General features: G+C 38.5%; 1 protein-coding gene across 3 annotated transcripts in view; it reads right to left on the bottom strand.

Annotated features, from left to right (window-relative positions):
• LOC150110212 (dual specificity protein phosphatase 3-like) overlaps positions 1 to 12,923 on the bottom strand; it is a 60,759-nt gene that overhangs the window by 36,717 nt on the left and 11,119 nt on the right. The window contains exon 1 of one of the 3 annotated variants that reach the window (XM_090398425.1): positions 4,738 to 4,837. The exons of the other annotated variants lie outside the window; for them this stretch is intronic. Coding sequence (XP_090254551.1) covers positions 4,738 to 4,748 — 11 coding nt within the window. The 5' untranslated portion in view covers positions 4,749 to 4,837. Of the gene's footprint in view, positions 1 to 4,737; positions 4,838 to 12,923 lie in introns of those variants that run through there. 3 annotated transcript variants of the gene reach the window in all.

Below are 12,923 nucleotides of genomic sequence, written 5' to 3'. Positions count from 1 at the left end.
TCACCATCTTGGTCACTTGACTGAATTCCACTGCCTCCTTATCCTCAAGAAACCCAGGGGACCAGACTTGAGCACAATAATCCAGATGTTAGCATATCAAGGCCTTATAAAGAGGAATAACAACTTCCTTATCTCTACTTGTTAATGTGTTCTGCAATAGCCAAGTAATCTCCTCTAAATTTTAACTCTGTCTACCACCACCACCGCTAAATCTCTTTCCTAGAGTACAGTGTCATCAATGTGATACACAGCTTGTAATCTATTTATTCCAAGATGCATAAGTATACATTTCTTGACATTAAACAGCAAAATCATCGTGTAGCCATTTCCTTTATCAAACTTAGCTATTAATCTATTATAAAAAAAAGTGAGTAAATTACAGTATTTTCCGGTGTATAAGACAAGAAATTTAATATAATTTTCTGGAAAAAACCTAAACTTTACCTAAACCAAAACAACGCTCGCGGGCTACTTTGACTGCATGTGTACAAATCATTTTTGTTGAAATGGCAATGCCATTTTGTCGATTTTCTTGCATCCATTTCAAAACTTTGGTCTCTAGTTCTGTCCACTTCGCAATTTTTCCATGTTCCGTGCACTTTTCATTACGCAAATTATACAAACTCTCCTTATGACCATGACAAGTTCTAATCATTTTTTCTGTAGGCAGAGGCAAAATGTCTTTCAGCTTCCCTATTCCCGTGTTCTTCCACATATTTTACAACCTGCAATTTGTAACTTGAAGTATATGAATGTCGCCTGTTTTTTTTTCAATCATTAAAATCTATGGGGAAATATCAAACTGAACACAAAATATCTCAACACGTCAACTCAATACTGATAAACATCGGTAACTGATTACTCGGATAAAATATTATGAAACTTGAATAGGGACTCCCCGTTCTTAGCCAATGACGCGCTAGAAGTCACGTGAAGGTCACGCATCAATTTGATTGCACCATTAACCGCCTACAAAGATCTTGGAACATAAAAGGGGGTGCGTATGACTTTGAAAAGAGGAAACAATCTTTACCTTCGTTATATAAGACGCAACCCATTTTTAAGATGAATTTTTAAGGTAAAAAAGTGCATCTTATACACCGGAAAATATGGTAAGGTAGGACTGACCCTTCATAAAGCCATGTTGACTCTCATACGGTATCATTTTTATCTACCCATCCTTGAATTCTTTTTTCCCAATATTTCTAGTACATTTATCACCACGCCCAAGACATTGATTGGTCTATAATTTGCTACTGCAGTCTTGCAACCTCCCTTATGCAAAGGAATTATTTTGCCCTCTTTCCACTCCCCTGGAACTCTACCAGAGCTGAGACTTAAATTAAAGAGCCTAGTCTAAAGCATTGCCAGTTCCCTTGCACATTCACGCAAAACCCTACCTGATATTCATCTAATCCCACAGCTGTATTTCCATTGAAATGCTGCAATATCCCAAGAACCTTCAATTCATCCACCTCTGTTTCCACATTAGTGTCTGTCACATAAGTTAAAACCTCACTAGGATGATATACCATTGCAAAGTGGTCACTCAGTAACTCAACTATTTTATCAGCTTCTGTCACCTTGTGACCATCATCGCTCATTAAGGTTAATCTTCTATAGTCATCCTTCTTCTTACTTGCAATGTAACTAAAGAAATCTTTTGGATTTCCTTTGGCCTGCTTGGCTAGATTCTTCTCATAACCTGATTTTGCCTTCCTTGCCATGCTGGTCACCTTTCTTGCCTGAACCTGGTAATGTTCATGAGTTTGCTGGTCACCTTTCTTTTTATATACCCTCCACAGCATTTTTTTCTTTTGCAGTTTGTGCTAAATGATATTACTCATCCATCTAACTCCTACCCGATTAACCACCATCCTTACTCTAGGTATACAATTCAATACTCTTCTAGATGACCCTTAACTATATCCCATGCACTACTCACATATAAAGATTGGAGGACTGGGCTAGGAAAAATGGATGTCAATTTAATGTGGCAAAGTGTAAGGTTATGCATTTTGGGGTGAAAAGAATAGCAGCAGTATATCACATTGGTGGAACCGTACTCCAGGAGATTGATGAGGCCAGGGATTTGGGAGCGTTGGTGGATAGGGAATTGAAGTTTAGGGGACACATTGCAAAAGTGGCTAAATCAGCTCATCAAATCACTTGGCTTCTGAAAAATACTTTAACAAGCAAAGACAAACAAGTTATTGTTCCTCTGTATCGAGCCTTGATAAGATCCCATCTAGGCTACTGTGTCCAGATATGGGTGCCAGGGTTTCTTCTTGATGGGGAGGAGGTGGAGAGGATCCAGAGACGAGTGACCAAGATGATAGCAGGTCTGTAGAATGAACCTTATGAGAACAGGTTGAAGATTTGTGGGTTGCAAAAATTGGTTGATAGGCGGAAAAGGGGTGATACGATTGAGACATTCAAATTACTGAAGGGTTTCTATAAGATTAATCCAGAAGATATTTTTGAGAAGAGGACTGGTGGTGGGAGGACTTGGGGCCATACATGGAAGTTGGGCAAGAATGTGGTTAGCAGGGGTGTTAGAGCTAGGTTTTTTACTTGGAGAGTGGTGAATGAGAGGAATAAGCTGCCAGAGTCTGTTGTGGGTGCTACGACCGTGAATGAGTTCAAGGCGAGGTATGATAGATACTGTGTGAATGTCGAATAGTTGTTCTTGACACGATGTTAGGGCCTCCCTCGATGAGTCGACTCCTTGGAGTTGCCCGGAATAATAATAATAATAAATAAAGATGTTGGTAGTGCAATTTAAGCTTCTTCCTGAGCATGTCATAATTACCTGCCTTGTAGTTACACAAATACACCCCCCACCCCTTCTTGATAGAATATTCCTCATGTTTTGCTATCTTCCAAGTCAAGACTGCATGGTCACTTTCACCAATAGGAGGCAATGTTGTCATCTTGTTAGAGATAGCTCTTCTGATTCTATGACCAGGTCCAAAACTCTCCCACCCCTAGTCACCCTCCACATGCTGCCTTCATTATCTCTCAGCAGATGTATAAATTCTATTTCCCTCCTGTGATCTTTCTTCATTCCAGTCTATATCTCCATAGTTGAAGTCACCTATAATAATTCACTCAGCCTGTATTCATTGTATTAATATGGTGATGCATGTCTTCCAGATTATTCGCGGAACTCCCTGGCTTATAGCAACAACTGACTGTATATTGTCTTGCTGAACTTAATCTCACACCAAACTGCTTCAAATGAACAGCCACTCTCCCACCTGTTTTCTATTCTGTTTGGTTGCAACTCATCTGCTATCATCAGCAGCACTTCTCCCTACATCCTATCTTCTGTGAAAATACTAAACCTTTCACATTCAATCCCTATAGCTACATCATCTAATGCCTATAATTTTTGGTGAGGTTGCATTAACCAATGCCAAAAACTCCTTGTTCCTGATATTTCTGGCATTAGTATATAGAAACTGAATAGCATAGTCTATTTGACTACCCTATTCAATATTTTTACTTGAGACTAGATTCCTTACTTGGCCATTCTCACACTTACTCACTTCATGGGTATAGTCACACAAAATCACTTGCTTCAACCCTAATTGTTTAAGTTTCCTTGAATTTCCACTTCAGCATGCTCGGTGAACAAACCTTTCTCCAGACATCTAACACCAAACCCATTTAGATGCAGTCCATTAGCATTGTACAAATCCTTCTTTCCATCAAACAGAGACCACAGATCCACAAATTCTACATCATTCCTTTTGCACAATCTATGTATAGACTCATTGGCTATCAATGCCTTCCTCCACAGTTTGCCTCTATCATAGTGGGGTTGTAGACTTACAATCTTCTCCTTCACAATCTTCAGTTTTTGCCTCTTCTAACCTCTCAAATAATTTATAACAACCAAGACAATAATTTCCTTCAACTTACCTTTTTGCATCCAGATGGTGTGGCTAATATCGTGAATTTTTGCATGTGGGAAACACAATTCTGTCATATTTTCATTAAGTACTCCCCTGATCATTGAGTCTCCATACATAATTTTCTCCATAACTTGTTTCTCTTGTTTGTTTGGTCTTTATTATTCCTTTGGATCACCTGCTTCTTTCTTTTTGCAGCCCTGCTTAACTCTTGCCACTTCTGCAATTTTTCAATTTCATGCTTTGTTCTATGAAGGATAATATTTAAGCATGCTATTTCTTTATTAATATCGATTTTGTTCTCCTCTATTTCCATGGCTGCATGTTTGACATTAATAACATCAATTTCCATCTTATCATCAGTATCTGTTGCGTTCTCTTCTGATATCAGGAGAGAATCCAACAGACATTCATTTTTGAAGCACTTAATACACACACACACACACACACACACACACACACACACACACACACACACACACACACACACACACACACACACACTCTCTCTCTCTCTCCAGTTTCAATTTCCTTCCACATCTTCGTTAATTTTCTCAGCAAAAACATTTCACACACACTGCACTGAATAATATCCCACAAATTCAAATCGCCGGACATGGTCTTTGCTGCCAATGTTCGTTGTGTTGGTGCCATGCCAACAATATCACAATAAAAATGTTATAAGATACTAAATACTCTAAAAACACGAAAATCTACACTGATACACTATGATACACTAATTTTCTCAGAAAAAAAAAACACAATAAAACAGATAAAAATCACAAATTTTACATGAGCACTAAATGACTCGCTCACTTACAATATAGCCATAAATGGTCGATATGAAAACCACCACTATGATAAATCAAACTAAGTTTCAAAATTGTCAATAACTGAACAAGCAAGTAGTTATCTTGATATTCCTTTTTTACTAAAAATGGTTAAGTATACAATATTTATTCTGAATTGTTAAATTTGAAAATAAAAAATTTTCATTGTGAAAATGTTTTAAAATTAAATAACATAGAAATTATATTCCATCATACATTACTGATTTTACTGAAGAAATAATCAAGACATTTTAAATTTATCACTCAAATTACAGACTTACAAACTCATTGTTAGGAGAACTGAAGATAGGCCCATCAATAGGAGAAATATCACTGGAAAGAAGTTGAACTAAAAGTATTATGTTGATATCTAGGCATATCCCAGTGATACGAGGTATGGGTTCCAAGACCACTGTTGCATAGCAAATCAATCCCCCCCCTCCCCTCCATTTGGAGTACATCAGAATTAGTGGTAGTAGTGGGCACAACTGACTTGGACAGCAAAACGAGGAATGTAAAAAGGGATTAGAACAATCTCAAGACAGTGATTAGCATGTTGCCCAGATATGACAACAATAAAGTGAGAAGGAGAGTGATGGTAATGAATGACAAGATGACTGAATTTTGTCAAGCAAAGGGGGTGTGCAATTTATGAATGTATAGAGTGAATTTGAAGGGATGTTGAAATGCTTTAAATTTGACTGATTACATATGAATGGGTTGATGTGGGTATTTAGAACAACTATTTGCTAAGAGTACACAAAGTCAAGATAAAATTAGTATGGCCAAGAATCAGAGAGACTGAGAAGCAGGCTGTGGAAGGACAAGAACAAGATTGATACAAAGGTGAGAAAGCAATTATGACACAGCAGAGTGATGCAATGCAAAAAAAAAAAAAAAAAGTAGAGATGAGAGGGATATGTTTGTATACTAAAGTAAGGAGCATCAGAAACAAAGAAGCTGAGTTTGAAGCCTGAGTTTTATTGACTGAATCAGTGGTGTGCCCAAAGATAATTGGTATAAGAGAAATTTAGTTGTCTGAGGATGATACACTGTCATGAACAGAAATGGAGGGATTTAGAACTTTCTGAAAGCATAGTAAGGAGAGTGCTGGTTAATGATAGCAGAGGAATTGTATCCTTTAAGACTAGAAGTGGAAAATAGTAGTACATGTGAAGATTTTGAAGCTGTTTGGTATGAGGTCGAGATCAGTAGGACAGCAGTGGCACACCCAGGGAGGGGGCCCTGGCCCCCTCCAAAAGAAAAAGGAAAAAACACTAGAAAATTTTCCAAAAATCTTTTTCTAATTAAAAGTCTTTTTTTTTATTTATGTTGCATCGTGTCTTCTATTTCTATACTACTTATGAATTAGCGATCATTGAAGATGCTCAGTCATAGGTTGTATGCAATGCGTAGTGTGTATTCTCAAATAGTCTACTCACCCCCCCCCAAAGATTAAATCTTGAGTGCTCGTTCCCCTCCAAGATTAAATCCTGAGTGCGCCACTGTAGGACAGTATATCTAATAAGGTGTTGTTATAGGCTACAGGAGCTTCTATAGCTCAGTCGGTATAAAAGAAGCCTTTGGTCAGAAAGATCTAGGCTTGATTCTCATCGATGATGTGAGGAACCTTTATCTGGTCTCTTTCAACTAAAGCCGAGTTAGCCAGTCTCATCTGGAGGTAGAAGGTTTTTCCATCCTGAAACTTAGGTTTTTCATCTCTCAGAACAGGCAAACTATACTTAACACCTCAGGAAGGCTCAACCCGTCCTAAGGGTCAGGGAAGAAAAGGAGAAAAAAAACCCATACGAATAAATAAATAAAAGGGAATGGAGGGGGAGAGGGCGGACCAACTGTGAAGGATTCATGTATACAATAGATTGTACTGTCCAGGGAGCAAGAATAGCAATTCCAAAAAACACATGCTGATATCCACTCTATCCAAAACCTCAGAGTGCCAAGCAGTCAAAAAAAGATCAAGATAGAGCATGGGATATATTTTCATAGATACTCTACCACACAAAATCTCAAACTACTTTCACTTTTTCTCTCATACCAGTGCAGCATAGTCTGACGACATCCATTACATCTTGTATGGATCTCCTTCTTTTATTATACAACAGAATAATACTCGAGGAAGAGTTTCTGTATTCTTGGCATAAGTCAATTGTCACTGCCATCAAAAACCAGGAAAGGATCCCAAACAAGCAAACAATTATTGACCTATTGCTCTGACATGGCTCGGCAAGATTACTAATGACCTTTTTTTTTCCATGTTAAAGAAGATTAAGAAGAAACTGAGTTTTTAATCGGTGAACAGTCCATTTTTTTTATGTTTTTGAGTGCTAAACTGTTTCTCTGGAATACGAGTGTACTATAGTGGTTGTTTTTTGAAGTTAGTGCTGTCACGATATTGTGTATTTTGTTTACTGAGAAGACTGGGTGGATGCATAATGGTAGAAGACAAGACGAAGCTAAGTTTTCATTACTGTATTTAGTTTTATTTCATTTTATTTAGTCTACTTAATGTTTTGTTTTGCTTGTAATTGTTTATACTTTTCTTATTTATTTATACTCCCTAATACTTATTTAGCATTTATTTTTGACACTATTTTGAATAATTAACGATTATGCTAGTAGTCCCTCGGCAGTAACGAATGATGGTGGATTCTGCTGCAGTCGCAAATGGCATGTCACCAAGTCCTCCACCATTTAGGCACTATTATAAGCAATATAATAAGGGAGTTTGTGGCATATATGCGTCTCGGGAATTGGATATCTGGCTTGTGAGAGAGGAGGGGTGCGTGTGTTTAAAGTGCAGGCAGTGGGAGGCAATAAATGCAGCAGATATCTCAATAATTGACCTTGTTGCTCCAGGAACGGGAAATGAATACAGGAAGTCGAGAAGTGTGATAGGAGAGAATGAAGAAAAAAATGTGAATGAGAAAATAATAGTTGATAGTGTAGAACAGCGCTTCCCAAACTGTGGGCCGCATGTTTTGTTGAGGGGGGCCGTGAAATAATGAAAACAAATTTAAAATGTTTTAAGACTAAGTAGATTTTTTTTTTATTTTAAAAGAAACGTATTTAACTTTTATTATTTATTATTTCTTTTTTGCTATTTTTTATATTTTAATGGAAAAATTCACACATTGGTGTTGGTTCACAAACTTTACTTCCTGCGTATTTCGGCACTTAATGAATATTAGTAAATATTGCTTATTCATATGTTTCATTTCAAAACAGTGGTTAATTGTATTTACTTCGAATGCTCTCCAGGGAAGCTCCAAATCTTCCTGTCCCTTTCATCACGCGTTCGTAATCAGGGACTGTTGATACTGACTTTATATACATATCAAAACTCGTTTTATATTATCACTGTCATCCGAGCTAGTTTTCTGTTACCAATAAAAGTTTCGCATATACTTCACACATGAAAAAAAGCTTAAACAAGTTCATGTGGGGAGATAGCAACTCGCTTGCAGTGGTAAACAACACACCTCCCTAACAGCCACTATACCACAGAGGCAATAAAAACAAGTACTTTTATTATGCCAGTGAATAAGTTATGAGGAGTCTGTGTAATATATTTCTCAACAAATAGTGCAATTAGAGACAACTGGGATAAAAACACACTAATTAATGAATCACATGTCCCCTCATACAGAAACTATGCTGTATAGACTGAAACAAAGCCACATGTTGCATGGGCAAACACAGTATCTAACTAAAAACTATTGTTATTAATCAGATCTGTGTGAGTTCGATTTCCCAAGGCTGCAATAAAATTCAACCGAAAGTGTTAAAATTCGTAAAGTGTTAAAACTAAGTAATATATATATATATATATATATATATATATATATATAATGAATGTTACGGCAGTTTCACATATGGAATTCGGTTGAAGAGAGTTAGCATTTCAACTCAATTGTCAGCTATGCTTTTATCTTTCGGTTACATGATCTTTGGTTACCGCACCAATCATATGCACGTTTTAATAACCTGCCTTTGCTGTCTGTTTCGCGTTAGGCTTAATTACCGTAAAGGGAGAAAAATCACAAAAGAGAAAAATATTCCTGGTCCGGGGATTCCCTTATTCAGGTAATATTCACTAATTTCATGTTATCAGTCTGTGGTGTGCCAGTATCGGTAAGTGGTGATATCATTTGATCTATTCTACGTTAAAAAATTTAACCCTGAGATGGATAAGTGGCTGATAAAAAATTTAAAAAATTCCCGCGAACAATCAGAAGAAGCAGAAACACTCAAAAAAAAAAAAAAAAAAAGGGACAGTATTTCATATTTTACCAGAACAGCCCGCATCGTCTTCAGAACCAAACAGTAAGAGGCAAAAAATATAATATATGCATTTGATTTTTGCAATATTCGCTGTCGCTGTTTCGTATTGAATATAAATACAATAATATTATAATAATATCTCTCTCTATTAAGATTTTTTTTCGAGGGGGGCCGTGAAATATTTTAATTTTTGCAAAGGGGGCCCTGACATCTAGAAGTTTGGGAAGCACTGGTGTAGAAGGCGTGAGTGACTGAAAGTTTAGGAGATGGTTTTGTTTGGGAGAGTGAATTTCGATTTAGAGTGACTGACCTGCAGAGGGCTGAAAGAGGAGGTGGAATGTCTTGGGAGAAATATGATAAGTATGAAAGATGAGATTAGGAGAATGGAAGAGATAAATGCAAGGCAAATCAGAGTAAGGGAGAGAGAAAGAGTTTTGGGAATGATAGGAGAGGAGAGAAATTTGTGAATGATAAAAGAGGAGAGAATGGAATTGGATTTGGAAATGGAGATAATGGAAACAGAAGAGAGAAAGGTATGGGAGTGCTAGAAGAGGAGAAAATGGAAACAGTATGAGAGAGAGAGGTATGGGAGTGCTAGAAGAGGAGAGGATGGAAACAGTATGAGAGAGAGGTATGGGAGTGCTAGAAGAGGAGAGGATGGAAACAGTATGAGAGAGAAGTATGGGAGTGCTAGAAGAGGAGAGAATGGAAACAGTAGGAGAGACAGAATGAGAGAGAGGTATGAGAGTGCTAGAAGAGGAGAGAATGGAAACAGTAGGAGAGAGGTGGAATGAGAGAGAGGTATGAGAGTGCTAGAAGAGGAGAGAATGGAAACAGTAGGAGAGAGGTGGAATGAGAGAGAGATATGGGAATGAAAGAAGAGGAGAAAACGGAAACAATAGGAGAGAGGGAATGGTAAGAGGTATAATGTATGGGGACTGAATGATCCATGGTGTTCAAGATAGGATGTGTGAGGAGTGTTTGCCAGGAGGAACGATAGAAAGGGTGGCTTTGGGTTAAGAGAGGTGAAAGGGTGGATGAGATGAATGTGATGATGGGAACAAATGACTTCAGTGGTGGTGTAAATAGGGCAGCGAGAGATATGAGATTCTTGCTTGAAGTGGTATGAAAGAAGACACAGAGAGGAAAGATAGTGTGTGTGTTGCCTAGTTATGATAAAGACGAACTGAGCAGAAAAGCAGTAATAGTGAATGACATAATAGTTAGAATGTGTGACAAGAGAGGACTGGAAAATGTGGTAGCTTGGAGTGCATTTGAGGACAAAGAGGAACCGCATGCAAGAGACCGCTTGCATTTGAATGAGGAAGGATGGAGGCATCTGGAGAGTTTGCTGTTCTGAAAAAGTCAGTGTGTCCCAAGGAGGATGGTAGCAGGGGTGACCTCTTGTGGGAATGGGTACTTGGGAGAAGGGCGACGACATCAGGTAACAGTGAGCCCAGTGGAGTCTAGAGGGGATAATGCTGGGTATAGAAACGTCATTTATATGCTATATACAAATGTCAGGAGTATCCGGAACAAGGGAGAGGAATTGGTGGCGCAGATAGCATCAACCTGGCCAAAAACTATTGGGATCACTGATTGTGGTTGACAGAAGAGGATATAATAACAGGAATAGAAGTCGCTGGGTACAGCATTTTTCGGCAGGATAGGAAGGGAAAGTGTGGTGGTGGAGTACTGTTTATGATAAGTGACGACCTATGTCCTCTAAGAGTGGAGACTTTGGAAGGCAGTGACACTAATGATTTTGAAAGAATATGGTGTGAGGTAGTGGTGGTCAAGACAGGATATTCAGTGGGGGTGTTGTTACAGACCCAGGAGTACAGAGGGTGGGGACCAGGAAATGTTTAGACAGTTGAGTTTGGCAAGTGCAAGAAGAATGATTGTTATGGGAGATTTTAACTACAGTAGTATAAACTGGGAAGAGGAAGATGCATGTAGCAATAAGGGAATGGAATTTCTAGAATTCTTGAGGGACAAATGTCTTAGGCAACATGTAATAGAGGGAACAAGAGGTTCAAGAGTTTTGGATTTGGTTATAGCGTCAGAAGAATTGATAATAACTGAGATGAACATCTCTCCCACCAGTTGGAGAGAGTGACCATATGGTTTTGACTTGGAAAACGAATAGACATGCCGGAGTATCAAAGAGATGGGAACGTATGTGGAATTATAAGGCAGGTAATTATAATAGTCTAAGACATCAACTTGGGGAAGTTTCATGGAGGGAGGAATTGGAAGGCAGGGATATCATTAGTGCATGGGTAATTATGAAAGAATATTTGTTAGCAGCAATAGTAAGTTGTATGCCACGAGTGAACAAGAGGACACAATTTGGAGGTGGATGATAAACAATATTAAACAGGAATTGCATGCGAAAAAGAGGCTGTGGAAGAGATATACGGAGACAGGTGAAGAGAAGATGCATGAAGATCATTTCTCCTCCTACTGGCCACATATTAGGCCAGTAGGAGGAGAAATGACTGTGGAAGAATGATATTGTGGGATAAAAATGGGAATAGAGTGACTGATGCAGAGGACATAGTAGAATTGTTCAATGAACACTTTATTGGAGTATTTCATCCTGGAGGAGTCAGTTTTAATGCTAGAGGGATAGGGCAGGTTTGAGGTACAGGAGGAGAGTGTGTGTTTCAAATACTGAGTATTCTGGATGTCAGTAAAGCTTTGGGACTGGATGGTATTTCACCACGAATTTTGAGAGAATGTGCTAGGGAACTTACAGTGCCTTTAACCTGGCTTTTCAATGAACGTCTGGCTGTGGGAAAGATGCCCAGGGAATGGAAGGAATATAAGATAGTGCCATTGCATAAGGGTGGTAACAGACTGGAAGTGTCTAATTATAGGCCAGTTTGTGTGTCATAGTTAGTAAGATCTTGGAGAAAGTAGTGAAGGACCGTATACAGCATTGGGCAGATGAGGGCAATGTTATCTGTGAGAGTCAACATGGATTTGTGAAAGGGCGCTCTTGTTTTAGCAATATGCTAGCATTTTATGATAAAGTTACAAGACCATTAGATGAGGGAAAGGCATATACTGCCATTTTCTTAGACTTAGCGAAGGCATTTGACAGGGTGCCACATGATAAACTGATATTTAAGTTGCAGCACATGGGTCTGGATGTCAGATTGGTCAACTGGATTCAGGATTGGCTGTCTGATAGGTATCAGAGAGTTGTGTATGGTGAGGCAGTTTCAAGGGGATAAATTAACTGTGGAAAGGGTACAAAGGCAGATAACAAAGATGGTTTCAGGACTGTACAATGATAGTTATGAGGATTGGCTGAGGGAATATGGACTGCAGAGTTTGGTGGATAGAAGAAGGAGAGGTGATATGATTGAAACTTTTAAACTGTTGAGAGGTGGTTACAGGGTTGACACTGGGGAGTTCTTTCGCTTGGTTGAACAGCACGAAGGAGTGATGACAAGAGGCCATCCCTGTAACTTACAAAAGGAAACTGTGAGCAAGAGGGTGAGGAGTGGTTTCTTTGCATGGAGGGTGGTTGAACCATGGAATGCATTGCCTGATGGGGTGGTGAGAGCGAGAACGGTCAATGAGTTCAAAGAGTGGTATGACAGACTGTTTCTTAGGTGGGAGGGGACCTCCCCTTGATGAGTCTTAATAGACTGTGTTTCTTAGGAAGGACCTCCCACGATGAGTTTTTGACTCCATGGAGGCCTGAATAATAATAATAATTAAACCAAGATGTTCTCATTTCAGGAAAACATTTCTTATACAATGTTGAACCAAATGATCTAACATGTCCAACTTTGTGTGTTGAATCATTTGGTCCAAAATATATAAGAAATGCTTTCCTAAAATGAGAACATCTTGGTTT

The sequence above is a fragment of the Typopeltis vanoorti genome, chromosome 1 (genome assembly GCF_054136105.1).
Source record: "Typopeltis vanoorti isolate ZY-2024b chromosome 1, IOZ_Tvanoo_1.0, whole genome shotgun sequence".
In the NCBI taxonomy this organism is placed as follows: Eukaryota; Metazoa; Arthropoda; class Arachnida; order Uropygi; family Thelyphonidae; genus Typopeltis; species Typopeltis vanoorti.
This window is presented reverse-complemented; position numbering and strand designations above follow the sequence as displayed.